At 41.6% G+C, this 25,138-nt stretch overlaps 1 protein-coding gene across 1 annotated transcript in view; it reads left to right on the forward strand.

Annotated features, from left to right (window-relative positions):
- The window catches only part of SDK2 (sidekick cell adhesion molecule 2), a gene marked incomplete at both ends in the record, with an annotated part of 427,058 nt that overhangs the window by 385,139 nt on the left and 16,781 nt on the right, over positions 1–25,138 (forward strand). The window contains 10 exons of the mRNA XM_083351383.1: positions 229–430; positions 1,173–1,276; positions 2,198–2,268; positions 3,379–3,514; positions 4,562–4,618; positions 5,546–5,647; positions 6,216–6,331; positions 12,140–12,326; positions 23,691–23,828; positions 24,621–24,782. Of these exons, the coding sequence (XP_083207509.1) occupies positions 229–430; positions 1,173–1,276; positions 2,198–2,268; positions 3,379–3,514; positions 4,562–4,618; positions 5,546–5,647; positions 6,216–6,331; positions 12,140–12,326; positions 23,691–23,828; positions 24,621–24,782 (1,275 nt within the window). The remainder of the gene's footprint in view (positions 1–228; positions 431–1,172; positions 1,277–2,197; positions 2,269–3,378; positions 3,515–4,561; positions 4,619–5,545; positions 5,648–6,215; positions 6,332–12,139; positions 12,327–23,690; positions 23,829–24,620; positions 24,783–25,138) is intronic.

Genomic DNA, 25,138 nt, shown 5'->3' on the forward strand with positions numbered 1-25,138 from the left:
GGTTTGTAGGAAACCAGTGAACATACTAAACATCGAAACCAATTGGATAATGTTCAGGATGGAGTACAGGAGAAAAAGATACATGTTTAGATTAGTAAAGCGTCAGGGTTCCTGTGCATATTGTACCACCCTGAAAATAATCTCTGGCCTACCCCTATCGTTGCCGTATCTCTTTTTCATCCCATGAAAAACTAGCTTTCAGTGATCCGTCTCTGTCTTATCTCCCAGACCGTCCCCAACCACCCAGCAAGCCCATTGTGTTGCAGGAAGATGTCAAGGCCAGGAATGTGCTATTGTCCTGGGAGCCAGGCAGTGATGGGCTGTCACCTGTCCGATACTATACTGTGCAAACACGGGAACTCCCTGATGGGAAATGGATGTTGCATTCTGCATCTGTGAAGCACAACACCACATCCTTCATTGTGAACAGGTGAGGCAGGAACTGATGTGATGCAAGAGACTTTTATTTAGAAAGGGAAATGGTTGTTCAGGGCTCCAGTTTGTTAGACTGTTCAGCAGCTGCTAGACAATCCAAGACTGTGCACAGGTAGTCCGTCACTAACCACTATTTGTTTACCAACCGTTCAAAGTTACGATGGCACTGAAAAAAAAGTGACTTATATGACTGTTAAGTCCTCCCACTTAACAACTGTCTCAGCATTCCCCAGGGCCGTGTGATCAGAATTCAAGCCCTGGGCAACCAGCCTGATGACTGCAGGGCCACATAAGCAGACTTCGATAAGTAGAGAGTCAGTTGAGGAAGCCGTATTTGCTTAATGACCCATTTGATTCACTTAGCAATTGCAGTGATTTGCTTAACTGCTGTGGCCGAAAAGGTCGTAAAATCAGGGTTGGGACTCACTTAATTGCCTTGCTTAGCAACAGAAATTCTGCTCCTAATTGTGGGCATAAGTCAGGGACCCCATTTAAAGGGTGGCATCCCAGTCTGAACTCAGCTCTCATAACTAAACTCTAAGCTTGGAAGCAACACTAGCTGTCGAGTCACACAGATACATCCAAAATGCTTTTCCAAAGACCTTAGGAAGGATTTGCTGGTCTTGGAACAACAACAAAAAATAGAATGTAGGTCTTAGCAAGCAAAAGACAGCAACACACATGTGGGAATTTGTTCTTCCAAAACCAAAAACCAACACCTTGCATTCTATTTGCAGATTGAAGCCATTCACCACCTACAAATTCCGTGTTAAGGCAACCAATGACATCGGTGACAGTGAATACAGTGAAGAGTCAGAATCACTCACCACACTACAGGCTGGTATGCAAACGTGCAAGGTCATGAATTACTACCCAGTGTAAAACCTTTTTCCTCCATCTCTTGAGAAAAGAGATGATCGTGCAATGTAAAAGGTAATATGAATTCAGTGAGTGCACTGTTGCATTCTTAGGAACTTGATTATCTTTCACCTAGACTATCTGAAAAGATCTCATCTTCAAAATGTACTAGCTCAACAACTAGACAAAAGAAACAAAACAGAATCAGGTCAAAGGAAGAACAAGGAAGGGGGCTAGTTTGCCCCTTCTCTACTATCTGGGTTTCCCACTTGTATAATAACCCATCTCACATCTAACCCTATTCAGATCCACTGCTATATTTCCCCCGTTGTAGATTTATCTCTTATGTTTTATTGGTAATGGCCTTGTTTATGTTAAAGTACAAAAGGAGAAGCCATAGATAAAGCTGGCTATTGTGGGAGCCAAACTTTGTGCTGTGACAAATTGAGCAGATTGATACATCTGGGGCTCAGTTTAGACAATAGTGTTAGGCACAATTAAGACAAGCAATAGAGTTATAATAGAAACTGAAAATAGAAAATACAATGGAGTAAAATCTATAGAGAAACTAATGAAAAGAATGATTAGCAGAAGAAACAAAGGTTCTTTAACAAATTAAGACAGGCATATGGTAGATGAGATTTTTAAAAAGGCCAAGATAAACCTATTACAATTGGCTCCATTATTTCAGATTAGTGAAGTATTCCACCAGAAAATTAACTTGTTTTAGGATCATGGTATCTTCCAATCTGTAAGGAAATTTTAATCACACTTGATCTTCATTTCCAAAAAGAAGTCATTTAAACTTCTGTGAAAAATGATGACTTCATAGCTTGCATTTCCTGGTGCTCTTTTCATCACAGAAGAGCTTGAGTATTTGACTTGTATTTCTTCTTTTCTTCAGCCCCAGAGGAAGCTCCCACCATTTTGTCAGTGACACCACACACCACCACATCCGTGTTGATCCGCTGGCAGGTAGAGTAGCTTATTCTTTCATTCATTTCCACATTTTAACTCTGAATAAAACAATCAGAATGCTCAAGGATTCCTACATTTTAAAGAAACGTTTTTCTTCCTTATACTATACTGTACGATCTTTGGTATAGTATAGTGTTCTAAGGAAGGGACGCGGTGGCTCAGTGGGTTAGGACGCTGAGCTTGTCGATCAGAAGGTTGGCAGTTTGGCGGGTCGAATCCCGAGTGCCGCGTAGCAGAGTGAGCGCCTGTTACTCGTCCCAGCTTCTGCCAACCTAGCAGTTCGAAAGCACGTAAAAATGCAAGTAGAAAAATAGGGACCACTACGGTGGGAAGGTAACAGCGTTCCGTGCGCCTTTGGCGTCTAGTCATGCCGGCCACATGACCACGGAGACGTCCTCGGACAAGCGCTGGCTCTTCGGCTTTGAAACGGAGATGAGCACCGGCCCCTAGAGTCGGAAACGACTAGCATGCATGTGCGGGGGAACCTTTACCTTTAGTGTTCTAAGCTTGATTTCCAGAGGGAAGGAGTTCCAGTTATGCAATCTTATACAAGTAAATCTGAGCAAAGATAGCAGGATGGCAACTTATTTTGAATAAACAGAATAATAGTTCCTCATTTACTTGCACTTAACTTTATTATTCAAGCTGATAACTAACACAAAGAAAGATTCTGTGTTCACAGGGTAGCTGACTTTGCTATTGAAACACAGGACATCATAAATTGATCTTGTGCCCCAGAATTTATGCGAAAGGATGATCCTCTCTGCAGTGTAAAGTGAACTCTAGTTGGTATGCATATAGTGGGGGAGGGCAGAGAACCAGTAACATAAAGGCATTTAGGGTGGAATTATGAAAAACAACTTGTGGAATGATGAGATCAGGAGAAAGCTGGAGGGATCCAAAATGGATAGTGGGACTACTTCAACACACTAATCCTCAGTTTTGGGGCATCTTCTGCCTATATCCATGGATTCCATCCTGCTAGCAGGGACATAATGAAAGTCCAAAACCAAGTTATCCCTCAGAATTGTCACATTTGGAGATATTGGCGTGGGTACTCTGTGCTTCCAAGCATCACTTGTGCATTCACTGTGTCTTCTTATGCAGGCCCCATCTGAGGACAAAATCAATGGCATCTTGCTAGGCTTTCGCATCCGATATCGGGAGCTGCCATATGAAGGGGTACGAGGCTTTAATGCCCATAGCATGGGCAGTCCCAATGCCAGATGGACAGAGTTGACCCGTAAGTCTGCAGAGGGAGAATGTATGAATTAAAGACGATCAGAATGTACTTCCCTTAACAGACTTCTGGAAAAAGGCTGTACTGATTGCCTTTAAATGAGTTTGCAATATCATTCCCAAGCAAGCTGTTCACAAGACTTGGTCCTAAGGATTGCACAAAATGCTTCCTACAATGATATGGCTTCCATTCAGTAGGGTGCAATTCCTCCTATGCTAATAAATTCAGTAACTGTCCTAGAGCAATACATGATTGAACTCCAGCAAAAAGCCAGTATATGCATCAAAAATCCAAAACAGCACTGTCCAGGATTCCTCTTTCTAATTAATCAGTCTGAAGCAATCTCTTTTCCAAGAAATATTAAAATTACATTATAAAACACTACTTTGAAAATTGGGAAACCTATTCTCCCAGGTTCACATGCAATACGTAATAATGTATGTATCCTGCTGGTTAATAAGACAGCTGTGTAAAAACTGCAAGGCATTACAGACAAATCATTCCAGTGACTTACTAATGAAAATATACCCAGGCCCAGAATTATAAACTTACAAAAATGCACAAGCAGAAACATCCAGCATAAAAACTTTCACCGAAGGGAGTATCTGAAGCAGTTGTTTATGACCTTTTGTTGCAGCAAACCACAGCTGTATTTGGTCCTCTTGGGGTTGCAAGCTTTTTTGTGTCAGTGTGTCAGTCCTTAGCAGCTCAAGGTCTTGGTTGGCAAAAGAGGCTTTTATGGAGTACAGAATGAAGGGACATATATATCCAATCTATCCCAATGTCTATAATAGATTCTTGGAAATTTTGTTTCTTGTTTGAAACTTTGATTGTCTTGCCCTCTCTAGCTATTTGTCACCTTTCTCTTCCCCCCCCCCTCACTGTTCATGAGACCCCCTTAACATCCTTTGCTTGGACTGAGAATTTCTCCCTGTGCTGCTTTCTTGCACAATAATGGTGTTGCCTAGTTTAGCTTGTGTTGTCCAGATGTTTCTTTACATGTAGCTAACTGCACTGCTTTTCCCCTTCTGGCCACCTGCCATCCCACAGCAACATATGCCATGCGGAACCTGAGTGAGGCCTCCCTGACACAATACGAGCTGGACAGTAAGTGGCCACTCCCTCCTTTGTCTGTACTCCTGTCTCTGCTTGTGTCTTTGGGCTCATGGGCGTTAAGCAACTCTGCCTCGCTCACAACAGGATTGTTGGGGATGATGCCAAATTGCAATTAGCATGTCTGTAAGGAAAGATGCCATAAACTAGGGCTGTTTCTTTAAAGGTAGTGGTAGTAGGTGGGGTTTACAATTATCCTATTATATAATATAACTATTATCCCTCTCTTGCCAAATCCAAAAATTAGTAAGGCTGATTTCTGCAGGTTTTTCCCGAGTATGCTACAAGAAATAACCATAACAGAGCCTATTCTGAGAACTCCATTCAAGTAACAGAACAAGTGTAGTCCACACTGATCAATAGCTTAAAATAGCATATCCGGGAAAGTGGCTTTCCATTTCACATATGTGGCTGTATCACAACTGCAATAGAATGAAATGGAGAAATAATAGATGAGGAGAGCAACATCCTCTTTGGGGTATTGAAAAAAGAGATGAGGAAATGAGGTCCAGGAATCGTGGAAATGAAATGGAGGTGATAGGAAGCGCCCTTGAACAATTTAAGTTCTATTCCCCTTGTTTAAAATAGCATCTTTACTCACAACTATAATTAAGACCCATTTTTGTTCCTTTAAAGTTCACATATTAGAAACCATGCAATAAACCAGAGATCTTGTTCTTGCTTTGTTTGGTGTTTGCTTTCTCTTTTTTGGCCAGAAACAATATTCTGCCTCAATTTTCCAATCTAAAGAATTTGGACGGAAAATAGGACATGCCACTGTAGCCAGGTTCTCGAGCAAGGAGTAGTGGGAGGAAAATGAGAGGATGCTAACCAGAAAGTATGTGCTGCTGCTGTGGAGGCAGCCCAAATGAGCACTCCTCCATGCTCCTAAACAATCATTGATGTCCTCCATCTTTCCAGATCTGAACAAACACCGTCGCTACGAGATCCGCATGAGTGTCTACAATGCTGTGGGTGAAGGCCCCACCAGTTCCCCCCAAGAGGTCTTTGTTGGTGAAGCTGGTAAGCTGAGCATCTGCTTTATAGGAGTCTTTCTACTTTGGGTCTCTGTGTCATGTATTTACTTGCCCATCTGAGGTATGTAGGATTAACTCAGGGTTAAATCATAGAGTTTTTGGATAGGGTTAGCCGTGGTGGTGCAGGGGTTAGAATGCAGTATTGCAGGCTAATTCACTGCTCACTTCCAGGAGTTCGATTCTGACCGGCTCAAGGTTGTCTCAGCCTTCCATCCTTCCGAGGTCAGTAAAAGGAGGACCCAGATTGTTGGGGGCCATGTGCTCAATCTGTAAGCCGCTTAGAGAGGGCTGTAAAGCACCGTTAAGTGGTATACAAGTCTAAGTGCTATTGCTATTGCTGTCTGGGTCAGCTGTTGGGAAAACCATTAGAATCAACCAGTAATAAGCAAAAGATCCATTCTTTCCTCAATAAAGACAAAACTGTCAGGAGGACACCAGCAGGCCTGGATCCAAAGAAAAGCAAGTCCGTGGCCAAAGCATGGCACTTTTATGAGGCATGTATTTGTTTCTGGGTCTAGTGCATTCCTGACTTACATTCTCTTCATTTTGTTCAGTCCCTACAGCTGCACCACAGAATGTAGTTATCCAAACCATCACGGCTACCCAACTTGACATTACTTGGGAGCCACCACCTCCTGAGACACAGAACGGAGACATCCAAGGCTACAAGGTACCGATAAAGATTATTTGCAGCTCAGGGTTGAAATGAGGTTTTCCTTGGTGCTCTTTGAGTTTGGTTGTTTTCTTGCAGAGGTTTTATTACCCAAACTAAATAACATCATCAGTGCACCGCAATCCAAGAAAACAACCAAGCTCAGAGAGCACCGTGGACCCCTCAAGGCTACAAGATAACCAACCATGCAACGGAGGGGAGGGGAAGATCTTTCCTGGGGGGGGGGGGTGGATTGGTGCTCTTTTCACCCTGAGGAATGTTTAAAGGTGGAAGCCAGAATCGTATGCCTGATACAAATTGGGAACAGGCTTACAGCTGCTGTTGCCGCTTCTTCTGTCATTATTACATAAATACATCACAGGATATTCTTCTTTGTTGCTAATCTTTTGGGAATGCTTGCATTAATGAAGATTAGTGTCCAGCGTCAGGCTAGATGGCACCGCAAAGTTTTATGACATACTGGAAATTAGCATGTTCATTAATCCATAACATTTCACAGACTAATGTCTGCTGAATATTAGAATTGCACAGAATTATCCAGAGTTATAGTTGTATACACTGATGGAGGGTGGGTAGAAATCAGCGTGAAATAAAATATAGGAAAACATAATGATCATTACAGTATTACCTGTGGTCATTCATAAAAAAATAATTGGTAATAAAACAGGCATCCTGGAGATGACAAGTTAATTGTTTAGTCCTTAAGGTAGCACAGTACTCTCATTTGTTTTTGCTGGTACAGATTAATCTGAGATTCTCTTTCTAGAAGCAAATATTTTTCTGCATCTTACAGTCCCCTCTTGCTCTTTTTAAAGGCAAGTGTTATTCTGCCTATTTGTTGTTGTTGTTGTTGTTTTAATAATAGGGAAGAACATCTTTTCAAGGAACACAACCCAACCTCAGGAGGTGTCAGCAATCCTATTTCCATTCTCTAAATCTAATCCAAACCCTGAAAAATACTCCATAATTCTATCAAAATTGGTTGCACTGTTTTGCGCGCTGGGATACTACAGCTGGTTTGAACAGTGTTTCTTCTTGAACATTCACCATTTCAGATGTGTGGACTTCAACTCCTAGAATTCCCCTGCCAGCACCACCCAAGGAATTCTGGGAGTTGAAGTCCACACACCTTAAAGTGGCTAAGGTTGAGAAACACTGATCTATCCAGTGTAGTAGCCCGGCATCCAAAATTGTCCAACCACCTGAAGAGATATGCCGAGTTCCAAGCACTTCATTTTGAGAAAAAATAATGAAACTAGTATAAAGGAAAGCAAGAAGGGTGACTGGGGATGGAAACATACAAGGAGAAACTGAGAAAATTGAGTTGGGCTTGATAGAATATTAAAAGTACTTAAAAGGATGTCACACAGAGGAACAAGACCTAGTTTCTATCATTCCAGAGAGCAGAACATTGAGTAATAATCTTAAATTACGGGAAGGCAGTCTACAGTTCTGTTTAAAAAAGTCTGAAAGAAACAGTTCAATAATGAAACCAACTATTATGGGAGGTGATGGTCTTCCTTCATTGGATGTGTTTATACAGGAATGTTCAGGGATTCCTTAATATGGAATTTTGCACCAAACATAATGGTTTCTTCCCACACTGAGATTCTGCGAAATGAGACATTGGGAGCCACATGCAGCCTGTGTATTAACAATTAATGTTGTGCAGCAGTTAAGATATTAGAGTAGAACAGAGAAGACCCAATTCTAGTTCGCCCTCTACCACAGAAGCTCACTGGTTCACTGTTTCTTGCTCAGTCCAATCAACCCTAAAAAACTTTTGTGGAGAAAAATAAGTGGGGATATCACTATGTATATACCAATTTATGCTCTTAAAGGAATTGCAGAACATAAATAATAAACATATACACATGCCACTCTTTCATAATGTGAGCAAGTCTGCGGCAGCCCCATAGCTAAAGTGAAAATGAACAAAGCAAAAGAAAAAAAACACAGTTCCATCTTTTACCTGTAAGAGGTGCTATTGAGCTACAAATAGAACAGTGGGTCTTGGTGCCTCTGTATGCTGTCATCAAGGATGTTTTTGCTCCTGGGGGAGCTTCATTCTTGTTTCTGCTTATGTCCCAAAAGTATAAAGGACAACCTTCTCCACAATACTAGTGCATTCCTAGCGTGGCAGGTCAGCCATATATTATTTATTTACCTGTTTGCTTAACTTGTATTCTGCCCAAATCTGGGCAGCTCACAACAATCAAATGAAGAAATAATAAAATTGATTAATAAAATAAAATACAGCAAGGGCAAGAGCAATGAAAAGGCCAGGTTATATTATTTCAGTAGTCACCCAAACCAATATGTTTAACCTTTATAATTAGTAAAATAACATTATAATGTAATGTAATGTAATAATATAATCCTTATACTATGAGAGTTATAATTTAACCCCTATATAATTATATAATTATATAATTATATAATTTATATAATTAAATATTATAATATACTACAGTATAGTATAGTTTAGGGATTAAATGCCTACATCAGAGTTCCTTAACTTTTCCGGCTTTGCGGAATGGAGGGGGGGGGAGAGGAGATGGTTTTGCGCAAGTGGCTGGCAACTATGTGCGCAGCTCACGCAAGTGGCGATGTGCACATTTGTGTGCATACTTGCCTGCCACTTCTGCGGCCCGGTTCTGAACCGCTCACGGCCCATTAGTGTGCTGCCGCCTGGAGGTTGGAGACCCCTGGCCTACACAAATGCAGGAATTCAGCAGTGGTAAGACAGATATGTACTCCAGAAAACATATTGGTTTTGTGACCTTAGTATATGCAATTAAAGCTCTAATATTCATTCAAAGCAATGTCTGGTGCTCTCCCAAGTCACAAGGCCACCTTGATCTATTGTCTCCCGAGTTGTGAAGTTGAAAGTACATTATGAAGCCAGAAGTGTCCTCTTGCCAATTCTTAGATAAGCATCATCTGGCTGCATATGTCCAGTCAGGAACAAGGGGACAGTTAGAAGCCAACCAAGTGACCTTTGAGGAAAGTTGCTTTCTTGTTTCCTAAGAAACTGCAAGGGTGCCAAGAAGTGTTGCCATGGAACCTGTTTGTTGCTGTCTCTTTGGTACCATGACTTCATGGAAGGTCCAGCTTCTCTTTGGAAATCTGGATATCATTCAAAAATGACTTCAGAATTGCACTGTGTATCATTCTATTCACCCCATAAATCAAGACTAAGAATTAATTACTTACACAGTCTTGCCTAGTGGAAGAATGAATAAACTTAATCTTGATATTTTCCAGTATTAAAAGGAATACGCCTACTGTAGTGAGATCCTCTGCTTTAAAATACATTTTCATTTCTATTTATTTATTTATTTATTTATTTATTTATTTATTTATTTATTTATTTATTTATTTTAATTCCATTTATATCCCGCCCTTCTCCAAAGACTCAGGGCGGCTTACAAGCTTAGCAGTAGCCTTCATTCTATGTATATGCCTGCTTATTAGGGCTTTCACACACACCCCAAGCGGCATTATTACAAAGTCAGCTTAATTGCCCCCAACAATCTGGGTCCTCATTTTACCTACCTCGGAAGGATGGAAGGCTGAGTCAACCTTGAGCCTGGTGGGACTCGAACCTGCACTAATTTTATTTTATTTCTTCCGAGTTCTGTGGGGACTTTTTTTTTTCATAAAAATACCAGGTAAAGATTTCCCCTGTATAGTCCTGTCTGACTCTAGGGGAGGGTGCTAATCTCCATTTCCTAGCGGAGGAAGCCAGCATTGTGCGAAGGTGCTTCCATTGTCATATGGCCGGCTTGGCTATGTGCCAAAGGCACAAGGAGCACTGCTGCCTTCCTACCAAAATGGTATCTTTTTATCTAATTGCATTTGCATGCTTTCAAACTGCTAGGTTGGCAGAAGCTGGAGCAAGAACAGGAGTTCACCCCATTGCATGGTGCTCAAATCTTAAACTGCCAACATTCTGGTCAACAAGCCGAGCGTTTTAACCACTAGGCCACTGCACCCTGCTTAAAAACTCTTGGAACAGTGTTATAGTTAACAATAAAAAAAACACATTTAGAGATTCATCCTGGTCACACATCTCTTTTTTCTGAATGTCCTTTTCTTTTTGCTCTTCAAAATGAAAACAAAACCCCATTAACTCTGAGAGACCTCTGCAGGATCTCTTTTTCTTGCTGATGCCACTAAAACTTTTTCTATTTTAGATGTTTTTTTCCTCCTTTATTTCTTTGTCTCTGAGTAAGGTCATTATGTGCAACGTGGGGAAGATTTAGGATAGTGCAGTCACTGTATTTACATTAAAATAAACAAATTCATGTTGCTAAAGAATTTTAAATGTTTTATAAATAAGTTGACTTCATAGTACTGCACATCTACAGCTTGTTAATATTTGCCTTTCCTGATACTAGATGTATTTCTAATTCTGGCCTTTGATGGATGAAGATTTTCCTACAGTGGGACTCTTAGCTTCCCTGAGACTTGTTCTTGCATTCCTGCCTCCCAAATCCTTCTCTCCTCAATACCCTCCTCCCTCTAGAAAATAATCTGGGAGGAGGCACCCAGACTTGCTAAGCTTTGATTAGCAGTTTCACAGTTCAAGTATCACGACAATTTTTTCCTACATTAAGGAAAAGAAAAAGGGAAATGCTTTATCAAGTTCCAACCTTAAACAGATGTCTATCTTGAAGCAAGGGAGAGGTAATGCTTGTGTAATTATTACCTGTGTATTTGTAAGGCAGACATCTAAGCATCTTTGAATTCTTCAGGTAGTTAGGCAGTTATTAAATGGGCCATTGCTTTTCCAGTTTCCCAGTGTGCTGTGGTGGCTAGGTGGCAGCACCTAGCTCGCTGTAGCTGGTCTCAGAAAAGCTAGGCAGGGTCAAAACTGGTTAGTATTTTAATGGGAGAACACTAGGAAATCTCATGGATATAGACTAGGATGGAAAATTATAAAAGATCCCAGAAGACAATGTAGTTTACCCAGTGCTTTTTTTGTAAAAGAAAAAGGTACCGGAACTCACACATATCATACAACCCGCCTTGCCTACCCTACAAGGTTCCATCCAAAAATGATGCCGGAACTCCGTTCTGAGCGTTCTATGACAAAAAAAGCCCTGAGTTTACCAAGATTTAAAGTTTACTTAAGGGAGACTTAATTTTTTCTCTTGAAATATCACTGTTACGTATTGCGTTCGTTCAGACATTGACCAGACTGATGTAATACAACTGCTCTTTATTGCTGACAACCACTTGACATCTATTTATACAGTGCCGCCACTAGGTGGCGGCCAATCAATTTAAAGAACAATTTCCCGCTTAAATTGCAGGCTAGCCGTTTACTCCAAGACAGTTGGAGACTCTTTTCAAACATACACAGCAACTGATTATAACAACCATTAGTGAACTAACCCAATACATTACAATCACTTCATTAAGAATCTTCATTATAGTTTACTAATTCATCAACACTGTCAAAGAGCTTATTTCTGAAGAGTCAGTTAAATGCAACTGTGTCTCGAAGATGCTATTGAAGAATCCAGGTGTGAGGCTTAGGATAATTTGGGGGGGGTGCTACATAAAGAGATACAACTCTGAAAGAAAAGATGTGATATGTAACCACTGGAACGAAAACTTGCTAGTTTAGAAAAAAATGACTTTTCACGTCAACATTTTGGAATGGAAGAATAGGTTCATGTGCCAAACCCAAAGAGAGAAGTAAGTATCTTTATTATAACCTGTTGCCTCTTTATTTTCTCCTGCACATTTCCCTTCTATATCCTCTGATTGCGTTCAATTTCCCCTGCTCCACAGATTTATTTCTGGGAAGCTCAGCGGCAGAATGAAACTGAAAGAGTGAAAACACTCTTCTTACCAGAGAGTGGTGTCAAACTGAAGAACCTGACGGGCTACACTTCCTACCTCATCTCTGTCCTTGCCTTCAATGCTGCAGGTGATGGCCCGCGCAGTATCCCTATCAAGGGTAGGACCCAGCAAGCAGGTAGGTTACATAGCAGGAGAGGCCCTGGTCAGTAGGCATTTAGAGATGGAGGAGAGAGTCTGCATCGATTGACAAAGGCTTTGCTAAAGTGGACAGATGCCCAGATACAAATAATGTAGAATCACTGTAGGGGAAAGAGTGGCAGAACCTGGGAGCAGAGTTAAAAGAGGGCTCAGCCTAGAATCCCTAGGTAGCCACAAGCTAACTAAAGTCAACCTGTTGTCACTTATTTAACTCCAAACAAGTGCTAACAGTTAAATAATAATAATAATAATAATAATAATAATTATTATTATTATTATTATTATTATTATTATTATTATTATTATTATTATTATTATTACATAAAGTTAATGTCAGGCACAAAAGACCAGGTCTACATGTGAAGATCCAATTAAACTGATTATTGCTCTATATCCTATGCACAGGAATCTTCTCATCTAATCATTAGAACCTATTTGAAGTTAGATAAGGGTAAAGGGAATTCAAGGGAGGTTGGACTTAGTTTGCTTGTGGCTATATAAAGATTCTAGGCCGATCCCTCTTTTAACACCACCCCCAGGTTCTGCCAGTCCTTCTCTTACAATTACTGCTTTACTAATTCCTAGGTTAGCGGGTCTGTGCCCAACACTGGGCATAGTTGTCTGGTAGGTCATGTTTGTTCGTTTATAAAACATTTCTAACTTTATGTAATGACTCTGGGCAGCTTACTTTTTTTAAAAACAAAAACAAAAGATAAATATCAAGAAAGAGCAGAAAAGAACAATAGTCACACAGAGAGAACAACAAAATTCTACTTCCCTATACAAAACCCAACCAAAAGAGATCCAACAGTTGCATAGCGCAAAGCATAGTGGAAGAGCCAGATTTTCAAGGCTTGTTTAAAGGCAGGGAGGGAGGGTTTGTTAAAGATTTCCAGATTCCAGCTCACCTGTTTCTCAGTACATGTTTAAATACATCTGGAATCCTTTTAAGTTAGGGGTATCTGTCAGACCAATAGTGACATAATGTCATATGCCTCCAAACATTCAACAGCTGAGTGATCATAGAATCTGCCCATGTCACAGTTTCCAGTTCTGAATTAGAAAAAATCCTTTCACATGTCCTGTAGAAGAAGAAAGAAAATAATATGCTAGTATCCCTGTTCTGCCCAATCTATGCATTTGTCTATGTTTATGTGGCGATTTGAAAGCAAAATCCTTCCTCAGAGAAAGGTCATAATCAAGGGAAGATCAGTTATAAAATAATAAATAAAATGCCATTGAATGTGGAAGCTTGAGAGTGATATTACAATATGTCTATGTTCAAAAGCCTTTTAAAGTACCTGTGACTATACCAATCTATTAGTAAAAAGGCACTCAAAAGCCATTCTGAGAGGGAATGGGGTGGGCAGTGGAAGAAGTTCAGCTATAAAAATGCATAAAAAAATTGGGAGTTCCATGAAAAGATGACAAACCTCTGGAAATAAGAAGGAAGAAGATTGACTGCAAATATTATGTCTACCCTTGTTTTCGATAAATGTAAAAATTTTGAAGCTGAGAACAGGAACCAAAGGCAAAGGATGTAGTAAAAAAAATCTATCCCATGAATTTCTTCCATGGATTGCAGAGATTACCCAGGTAAAACAGTTTAACAGTAATGGTGCACATTTCAGTCGCCTCTTTGATTGAAAATGTTGTGTAGTGGGTTCTTTGGCGCAGGAATGAAGATGAGGCAAGCAAGTATAGGATAACTCATGGTTTATTGCTTGTAAGATCTTAACAGAGAATTGGGCTGTAACCAGCCGCAATATATAGTCTAGCCCCTAGGTGGCAGCCAATAGGTTTGAAGCAACCATTTGCCACCTAGGGACAGCCAATAGCAGCATTGGAGACTTGTAGTCTGGGTTGCTGGAGAGCCATTAGCTGTTCCAGCAACCCATGTGGTATTACCATTGAGCCAATACATAATAAAAAATATGAAAGGAATTACTTCCAGCCATTTGGAGTGGCTGTCCACCACTATGAGAAAGAGCTGGCCCTGAAAAGGCCCAGCGTAGTCTATGTGAATGCTAGACCAGGGAGTGTGCGTTTCCTCCCACCTGTGAACTGGAGCCTGTGCATTTCAGGCCTAGATTGCTGGCATGTATAACAACCATGGACTTGTGCCTCAATGTCCTTGTCAAGGCCAAAGGTAGCTTCTTGCTAAAGCTTTCATTCTGACAATGCCTGGATGGCCTTCATGTAATGATTGTAAAACCCTGTCTCTTAGGGAAAAGGGAATTATGACTCTGTTTCCCCATAAAATGCACCCTTTGTGGGCAGAAAGCTCATGTCTTCTGACAAAATAATTCTGAAATTCAGAACCTGGGCTTTTATCCAACCACCCCGTGTATACCCATGAAAGTACTCTGCTAAGTGTTCTATCTGTAGCTGTTTCAGCAGCAATGTCCCCAGCATGGAGGGGAAATTCAGGCAGGTCCTGTATGGACAGAATTTCTAAGTGACTTAAAACTGCCCGCACCCCATAGGGAGATGCAGCACATGCAAGACATACTGGTTTAGACTCTTTGGAATGAGTTACAGTGGACTTTTCTGACAATAGTGTTTTTAAGTCCTGGAAACTTTTTTCATGTAAATTAGTCCATTTCCATGGAGCTTTCTTATCTAAAAGCCTGTGCAAAGGCTCTGCTAATGCTGCTTTACGAGGTAGAAAGGTGTGATAGAAGTTAAGGAGACCCAAGAATGCTTGTAGCTCCCCTTTGGATTTGGGCCTAGGAGCCATTTTAATGGCCTTCACTTTAGATTCAGCAGGGTGAATGCCGTTAGCATCAATTCTGAATGCCAAGAATTCTGTTGAAGGAACCCCAATACTACATTTGCTTTTTTTTTTATTTGAGGCCTGCTTCACGAAACCTCTGTAAAACAGCTCTGAGCCTGCTGGCTAACACTTCTGGGGACTCCCCAGCAATAAGAACATCATCAAAATAAGGGCAGACACCCTGAATGCCCCTGAGTGTGCGTTCCATTATTCCCTGGAAAATGCCTGGGGCAACACTGACTCCAAACTGTAAGCGTTTTACTTTGAAAGCCCCCCTGTGAGTCACGATCGTCTGAGCCGCAGCTGTGGCCTCATCAGCCAGCAATTGCTGATAGGCCTGTGCTAAATCAAGTTTAGCAAAAATAGTACCCCCTTGCAAGGAGGCTAAAATGTGGTTGACCACTGGAACTGGGTACGCGTGTTGCTTGAGGGCTTTGTTTAGGGTGCATTTATAATCAGCACAAATGTGAATTTCCCCATTGGCTTTAAGTGGGGTGACTATAGGAGTTTCCCACTCCCCCCCCCATCAACTGGCTGTAAAACGCCCTGTTCTACAAGCTTGTCAAGTTCAGAATCAATTTTATGTTTTAAGGCAAAGGGGACCCTTCGAGGCTTAACCCTAATTGGAACTACTTTGGGGTCTAGCTTGAATGAGATAGGCGGGCCTGTGTATGCTCTTAGGGCAGAATCAAAAACATCGACATAGTCCTCACATAGTGATGAGAGGCTTGCAATTTGTGTCCGATTGATACCAGTAATCTGAATACCTAAGGCATCAAACCAATCGAGTCCAATTAGACTCGTTCTCTGGCCCACTACTACTATGACATCCAGGTGCCCATAAAACCACTTAAATTTTACAGTCAAGGTGGCTTCTCCCTTAACTTTAACTTGAGCATTTTGAAAGTCAGTTAGAATTATGTCTGAGGGCCTCAGTTTGGCCCAATTGTTACACGAAATCAAAAGTGTCTTGAGAAATAATGGAGACTGCAGAGCCAGAGTCCAATTCCATTTTACAAGGAACTCCTAGTTTAGGTTTGAGGGGGCGTCAGGCCCCAGTGCGGCACACGCTTCTATGGCTTCTGAAAAGCCCCACACTAACCAGACCCTGGGCCCCAGTACCTCTCCTAGTCGGTTCTTCTGACTGGTGTTTGGGTGGCCAGTCCCTCTGGCAGGCTCTGCAAACTGCTGCGATGTGGCCTGTCCAGCAGGCTCTGCATGTAGCTGACCGGAATCTGCAATCTGTGCGAAAATGGCTGCCACCGCACCCCTTATGTCTAGGTAAGAGAACGGCCTTGTAAGTGTTCTCTTGCTGCTAGCAGTTGTGCTGTTGCGCGTTGGGCTGCTTTTGAAGTTTGTTGATTTCTGGTTCTTCCTCCTCGGAGGACTCTTCAGCGCGTTTGGCGTCCTCATGGTGGACCGTTTCTTCATGCTTTGTCGTTTTGGCAGGATGGACTGCTTGAACTGTACCCTCGGTGGCTTCGTCAGCCAAAACTCTGTCTTGTGCTTCTGAAAACGTTAAATTCGGTCTGGCAAAGAGTCTTTGTTGAAACATTCGGTTCCGTAGCCCGCAAATGAGCCAATCTCGTAGTCTCTCTTCTAAGTTCAAAAATTTGCAAAGGCGTGCGGCCTGCTTCAGGCCTGTGATGAATTCTGAAGCTGATTCACCGGTTTGCTGCACTCTCTGGTCAAATGCCAGGCCATTTCAGACATCTTGGGCTGGAAATGTTCGGTTAACTTCTTCCTGAGGTCCGCCTAAGAGACTGATTGTATTGTTGTTGGAGCGAAGAGTTTCTTGGCCAAATCAAAGGTTGCTGGGCCACAGAGGCAGAGTAGCTTTGCGGCCTTGAGGCGTTCTTCCGCGATTTGGTTTGCCCAGAGGTAGTTTTCTACCTGGGACAAATAAGATGGCCATTCTTCTGGATGCTTCACATCGAATTCTCAAAGTCTTCTGACCTTCAGCATTCTGTTTCTCGCTGGTTCCTGCGATTTCTTCCTATCCTGCTTCCAGGCTCAGGGAATGAGTCCGCTGAGCACGAGGTCACTAGCATAGGTTGCTAGCCGACCTTGAGTGTGGGGGGGAAATGCCTTTTCCCTCCGGCGTGCGCTGCCTTCCCCTCTGAGACTTCAGTTCTTTTTCAGGGAAGCAGGATCCCACCTTCATCGCCAGTGTTGTGTAGCAGGTTCTTTGGTGCAGGAATGAAGATGAGGCAAGTGAGTATAGGAAAACTCATGGTTTATTGCTTGTAAGATCTTAACAGAGAATTGGGCTGTAACCAGCCGCAATATATAGTCTAGCAGCAGCCAATAGGTTTGAAGCAACCATTTGCCGCCTAGGGACAGCCAATAGCAGCATTGGAGACTTGTAGTCTGGGTTGCTGGAGAGCCGTTAGCTGCTCCAGCAACCCACGTGGTATTACCATTGAGCCAATACATAACAGAAAATATGAAAGGAACTCAGAAGAAATAAGGAAATAGGAAAAGATTTGCCTTTATAAATGAGCCAGTAGATGGGGGCCTTTTGGTGGACTAATAAAAATGTCTCCCATATTTGCCACCAGTTGGATGATGCAGTTTGATAGGCTAAATATGAGTGGAATGAATTACAAAGAGATTAACAGTTGCTGGTGTTGTTATTATTTCCCTTTAAAATGTTCTGTGCCCTGGCTTCATTCATCTTACCACTGTTGTGGCTTCCTTATTCGGCCCTCGCAAATGGGCTTCAAGTTTGAAGTCTCCCAGCCTAATTTATTTATTTCTTGTTATAAAGGCTCACAGTATTGCCCTGGGTAACATGACACAGCTATGTTCCCCACTTCTGCTGTTCCTTTTCAATACCAGGTCAAAGAACCACAATGAAAGGAATCTATTCTTGTCTCAAAACATAAGGACATTTTGTAATTGGTTCAAGAATGATAGGCCAAGAACTCTCTGTTATAAAAGAATAAAATCACAGAAATTATCCAACTCTGTTTTTGTGTGCAGATCCATCATGTAGATCTAGGATTTCCAATCTTGACAACTTTAAGACTTGTGAACTTCAACTCCCAGAATTCCCCAGCCAGCCATGCTGGCTGGGGAATTCTGGGAGTTGAAGTTCACAAGTCTTAAAAAGATGCTAAGTCCACAAGTCTTCAAAGTTGCTAAGTTGCTAAACTTGAGGTCCACAAGTCTTAAAAGTTGCTAAGGAGTTGAAGCCCAATTGCTAATTTTGGGAACTGAAGTCTGCAAGTCTTAAAAGTTGTTAAGGAGTTGAAGTCCACAAATCTTAAAAGCTGCCCGATAGGTCTTCCTCTAAAGTGAAGGCCTGAGTTCCTCTCCACGCTCTCTTAATTTCAGATTGGCAGCCACCCTATTCAACATGCTTCTGCAGTTCCCTCCCTCCTGCCCAAATCATAAGACTTGCCTCACCCTCCTCCTGCTCGAAACTTCCTGTCACTTTTGAAGAAAGTGACCCTTTTCTGCTAGAAGTTTGATAACCAAACTGTCTTCTGTTGCTGAATATGCATTCCTGCCAGACTGAAATCCAGCAGAATATTCAAACTACTTAGGCAACAATTTGATGTTGCGGGAAAAGGCATATGTTGCTTTGTAGTCTGAAGTCCTGGTCTCCATCTTCAGTCGTTTGTTTTGTGCACGTTGGTATCACCTGTTTCCATCCCACAACTTCTGGTTTGATATGCATTTCATTACAATCTCAGCTTACATTTATTTATTTATTTATTTATTTATTTATTTATTTATTTATTTATTTATTTATTTAATTTTTATACCGCCCTTCTCCCGAAGGACTCAGGACAATAAATATTAAAATAAATACAGGGCAATAAATATTAAAAAGCAAAGTACAAAAGTTAAAAAACAATTAAATAATTTATGCCCGACCTATACAATAGTTAAAACCATATTAAAAACCCAACCCCAAACCCATCAGACCAGGCTGGATTGCTCAAATAAATAAGTTTTTAGATCCCGCCGGAAGGAGCGAAGGTCGGGGGCCATCCGGAGCTCAACCGGCAAGCGGTTCCACAGGTCTGGCGCGCCCACAGAGAACGCCCTCCCCCTGGGGGCCACCAGTCGACATTCTCTGATCGGAGGCACCCTGAGGAGGCCCTCTCTGTGGGAGTGCACTGGACAGAGGGAAGTTGACGCCGGCCGCAGGTGCTGCCGTAGGTAATCCGGACCCAAGCCATGTAGGGCTTTGTAGGTCATTACCAGCACCTTGAATCTCACCCGGAGGGCAACCGGCAACCAATGCAGCTCACGGAGCAAAGGTGTAACATGGGAGTATCGGGAGACTCCCAACACAACTTGCGCGGCTGCATTCTGCACCAGTTGGAGCCTCCGAGTGGTCCTCAAGGGCAGCCCCATGTAGAGAGCGTTGCAGTAGTCCAAGCGAGAGGTCACGAGCGCATGAGTGACCGTGCACAAGGCCTCCCGGTCTAGATATCAAAGGCAATAATATATTTTTTAAAAAGTGGTGGTGGGGGGGGAAATATGAGGAGCCATATTCAGCTCTAGCATCTGGGCTTAATGAAATGCCCTTTAAGCTGAGGGCATCATCAAGGATCTAAGCTAGGATCTTGGTTATCTCTGCCCAGAGGGAGTCAATAGAGCCTGTAGTAGGAGCTGCTTTCCTGGCTTCCCTTTTCTTGAATCCTTAAGGCAGGGGTGTCAAACGGACAGCCCGCGGGCTGGTTGCATCATGCGGAGGATGTGCCCACCCCAGCTCCAGCAATGCAAAAAAAGTTGCAATATGTCGCGACATGTCACGTGACGCAGCAAGTTTGACAACCGTGCCTCAAGGTTATTCGTGGCAAAACCCAAAGGAATATGAGAAGAACCATAGCAATGGATTTTGGCCAAAAATGTTAGAGATATTTTCCTTTATTTTCCTTTTTTTCAGGCCCCCTGCTCAGATCATCCCGTGATTCTATTTCAGTTCAATCCGTTGGATTCAATTTGTTTCCATTTCTTTTGAAGGGAACCAGAAAAAAGGAGAAGGCCATTTTGCCTAAGGCTGTGATACAGTAGTTTCTCTGTCTGTAGTTCTGAATGTCATAATGAACGTTTTCTTAGCACTGCCACCACTCAGCCTCCCCTGTTCCTCTTTCAGGTTGTCAATATTTTTTCATTCTTACAGGATTTTTTTTAACTTGGCCTCCCAATGTTTTCTTGTTAGCAAATATGAATAGACAAATGGTTTTTAACAGCATATCCAGCTTTATTCTTTTATTCTTTCTTCTTTTTTTTTAGCTTTCATAAGCACTCAATATTAACTCAACTAGAGGAGCTAAGACAGGGAAATCTCAAAAAAGTCTATCACCTACACAGAATTTCAGGACAACAAATTTTAATGAAGTCAGATAAAAGGTGGGCAGCATGCCATAGCTTGACATTCTAAAAAGGCCTTCGTTGCTATCCTACCAAGCACTGGTCTACAGCCCATTTCTTGACTGCTGATTCTTTTACTGTTGAAAGTCAATTCTGAAAGGCAGAAGCTATCCATCACTTTAATATTTTCCTTGACAGTTCTAAGGCATCTTTCTGGACTTGTTATTGTTTGTTCTTTTTTATAATTTAATCATAGTTCCATTTTCATTGCTCCTCGGAGCTTCCAGTTCATCTGCATTTTCAGCTATCAGAATAGCATATCAGCATACGACAGGGTATATTTCTCCCCCCAGTTTTAAAATCACATTCATGTTCTTCCAATCCATCCTCTCTTAATATTTATTTATTAAATTTTTCACACCACCTGCCTATCAGCAACTATGGCTATAGGTTGAATAACGATGGAGCATACAGCTTTATTTTACTTCTTTGCTAGTCTGGAGCCAATCTGTTTTATCATATTCCACCCTGGCTATGATTTCTAAGCGTGAGAAGAACAAGTGTTCTGGGATTCCCATTTTCTATTGTTAGGTAGCTATTTATTTTATTGATATGAAAAATAATTCTCACCGTTTTTTGTGCTGGATGTTCATTTGCAAAAGAAAATGTTGCATCTTTTGTTACTTAAAATTATAATCCTGTCAGGGAAGAAATTTTGCTCCTTTGGCTACAAAAAAAATGCTAATCCAAACCATCAAGGAAGGTGCAATTAATCAGGAAGAATGGACTTTTTAAAAAAATAAACTTGCTTTCCAAGCTAATTCAGATAACCAATTTGGTTTTATTGAGCATATGTATGCTGTATAATGTCTTACTTCAGACATAATTTTTTCTTGAAAATGGACAAATGACAAAGGAATGTTAATTTTGTTTTTGATCCCCTTGGTAGGAAATCTATTTATAGGTTTCTTTTCATTCATCTTCATATTTCTGTTGGAAAAACATGATAGGCAATAATGTGTTGCAAGACAGAGGTCACAGTGGGGAAAAGAGAGAGAGAGAATGCTTTGTGATCCATCAGCTTTCTGTTCAGAATAGGCAGGATATCTATCTCTCTCTCTCTCTCTCTCTCTCTCTGCCATATGTTTTGAGAGAACCAAAAATCATCTTCCTTCTTTTCAATGAGCATAACTAAATCTGTCCTAATTTCAAATTAAACCATTCAAGTCCCTTTCTTTTTATCTCCTTTCAAGCATTGGTTGGCATTGGTATCTTGTTTTACGGATCAGAGCTAGTAAGTCAAGTTAATTTTAATTTCTGCGCACAGGAAAAAAAAAGTGATGACCTGCTAAATGAGCTGTTTGCTTGGGTTTTGTGGAAAACAAAGAGCCCACTATCTGGGTATTTTTCTATGAGCAAAAAATTGCTACTATGTGAGTGTGATTTAAGTTTCTTTACAAAAATAGTGCAGGGATAAGGATTTGGACGAATGTTGTTGCAGGTGTTAGATGCCAGGATGTGGGAATTCATATGTATTTAAGCCAGTGGAGATATTTAATATAGTTGCTTCATTGCTGATGTTTAAACAACTGTGGGAACTGCTTTATGGCACAGCCTTCATTCTTCAGAACAATCCTAACTGGTTGATTTATGATTACTGTACTTGTAAGAAAAGGAAAATAGAAAATGAAAGATGCTTTGTGTGTGTTGATACAGCCAAACTTCCTGGTATGTAATGGTTCCCCTTTTCATAGGAGTGAGTAAGTTGGAAGGGATAGTTGATAGTTTAACAAAGGGTCTTCAAACTTGGCCCTTTTATGACTTGTGGACTTCAACTCCCGGAATTCCTCAGCCAGACACACTGGCTGAGGAATTCCGGGAGTTGAAGTCCACAAGTCATAAAAGGGCCAAGTTTGAAGACCCCTGATTTAACACAATACACTCCAAACACATCCCAGTCATGATGGTCAGTTTTGCATTTTCTTTTCTTCCTTTATAAAAATTTCTGGGGATCTGACTCATGACCTAATTTCTAAGTAGGGTTTTTTGTTGTTGTTGATTTCATTCATTCTTTCTCACCAGTGTCACAAGCCTGCCAAAGCAGCTAAATGTTTCCCCAGATAACCCAGACATATAAAATGTCTTGGTTGTCAAGGAAACCAAGAGCCCGGTGTTAAGGAAGGAAAACAATCTCCACCTGTGTAAATTTATTACCAAAGAAGAGGCATACAATACCGCCTTATTGTCATCCTTTTTTTCAAAACCAGCAAGAGGGAATTTTCAGTCCCAGCAGATTAAAAGGCTTAACGCAGCTGAGAAGTCATTTTAGGCAATTCTTGTAAAATAGACATGTAAGATTAGTTTCTTTTCTGGATTTGAATTTGACTTCTTCCTTCCTTCCTTCTGCAATCTGAAGTTGTAAAAAAATAAAAATAAATCCTAGCCCTGATAATTTGCTGAAGCTCCACAGCACCTTGAGTCAGCCTAGCATAAACGCAGAGAGCAATCAAGTTCTCTCCAGCCCGATTTCTGTCTCCCCCACGTTTTTCTGTCCCCTCCAAGCAATTCAGCGAAAGGAAGCAACAGGACGCATAATTTTTTTGTGCTGAAAATGGCCACACTGAGAAGGGAAGCTACACACGGAAAGAGAAGCACATGTAGGGAGCCTCTTGGAAGACTGTTGTCAAAATGTGGGATTGGAGGCAAGGACTAAGAGAGTCCTATGCTCTTTGGTAGATTCTGATGCATAACTGTAACAGAATTACAGTCATGCAATTCAATGTCTCTTCTTCCACTGACCTCCCAACCTACAGTCTCCTCTGTTTTAATAATTAAATAATGCATTAAATGTAGATGCTGCCTACCTCCCAGCAACTCTGGGTGGTTTTCACAGTTCAAGTTGGCTTCCACGTTGACTTCCTGGTTACTTTGTCTCCCTTCACTGGCTGTTCAGAAAAGGCTGTACGCTGGCTATGTTCAAAGGGAAAGTGCATTTTCCTTAATGGGTTATCATTCATTTTTCAGACTCTTGGTCGATAGCCATTATAACTTCAATTTAGATCAGGGGCGTCCAACTTTGGCGACTGTCAGATTGGTGGACTTCAACTCCCAGAATTCCTCAGCCAACATGGGAGTTGATGTCTTAAGATTACCAAGATTGGACAAGCCTGTTTTAGATCATGTAATATACTACTACTCTTCCTTCTAATTATATTCTATCCATCCTCCAAGCCCCCAGTTCCCCAGGCTCTGTCAAATTCAGTGAACTCACCACAACTTCTGTGAATGTGTCTTGGGAGCCCCCCGTCTTCCCAAATGGAATCCTGGAAGGCTACCGGCTTATCTATGAACCCTGCATGCCTGTGGATGGTAAGGAAGTTACAGGGAGCGGATATGCATGTCTGGGTGCACGTGACATACTAAATCAAGAACAACAAGTAATGGCAAGGGAACACACGTTACTGCCTTAGGAGAACATTCTAATTTATGACTATAGGACCACAGTTAGGCTGTCCGTAACCAGGCTCTTTTGAACTTAAAATTGTATTTCTACATCTCAGCTGTATAAGCCAGCAATAAAGGTAAGGAGTCCTAATAGCCATAACTTAGTCAGAAAAGATAAAGGCATTCTTCAGACAACCTGAATCGGGGTGACTTTGTTTGTTTGTTTTATCTGCAGTCCATGTAACATAAAAAGCAAGGTTGAGCTCTGTGAATCAACATAATTCAACAACATAGATGTCAAATTGTAGTTTCCAACACCGCTTTCTCACTGTGTTCTCACAGGAAGGATTAGAACAGTGGTGGGATTCAGCCGGTTTGCACCACTTCAGCAGAACCGGTAGCTAATTTTTTGTTGCCCAGGCCCAGAACGGACTTCCGGGAAGTGGCATCCACACAGAGAACCGGTTGTTCACATGTTTGAATCCCACCACTGATTAAAACCACTGTAAAACCATCCTCCCAAAGCCCAATCCTGCCAAATGGCCCAGTACATTATCATGGACAATGGTACTGAAATCAGCCACCGCTTTTCCTGGCTCCCTTATCCCCTGGGCCAGACCAGGATGCTTTTAGTGATTGCTCCCAGACCATGCTTGATTCCCTACTCTACTCAATCTCCTGGAGCGATCTCATAATATGCACCTTTCTGCCTTGCAGGGGTCAGCAAAATTGTAACCGTGGATGTGAAGGGAAACAGTCCTTTGTGGTTGAAAGTCAAGGACCTGTCCGAAGGTGTCACCTACCGATTCCGAATTCGAGCCAAGACCTTCATTTATGGGCCGGAAGTAGAAGCCAACATCACCACAGGGCCAGGGGAAGGTACATCGAGGAAACTGAGAGAAGAGATTCCTTTCTCCATCCTTCTGCACCCACTCTTACAGATCTTAACAACTAGAATTTAAACTAGGGCCATGCCCAGTAATAAACCACCACCAGAAATACTGGTGCCCAGAAATACTTCCTCTATGACTCCAGTTTTTCTAGGAGTCTGCCTAATTGCCTAATTTAATAGTACTGGATTCAGTTTCAGGTCTGAGAAAGAGCTTCTCCTTGTCTTCCAAGCCTGTTGATTACTGTGAGAAAAATCATATTTCTTCTTTCTTCATGTTTCAGCAGAATGGAATAAAATGTGCAAAATACCCTGTTTATAGGTGGCTGCTTTGGATATATAGTTC

The sequence above is a fragment of the Vipera ursinii genome (genome assembly GCF_947247035.1).
Source record: "Vipera ursinii genome assembly, chromosome: 2".
In the NCBI taxonomy this organism is placed as follows: Eukaryota; Metazoa; Chordata; class Lepidosauria; order Squamata; family Viperidae; genus Vipera; species Vipera ursinii.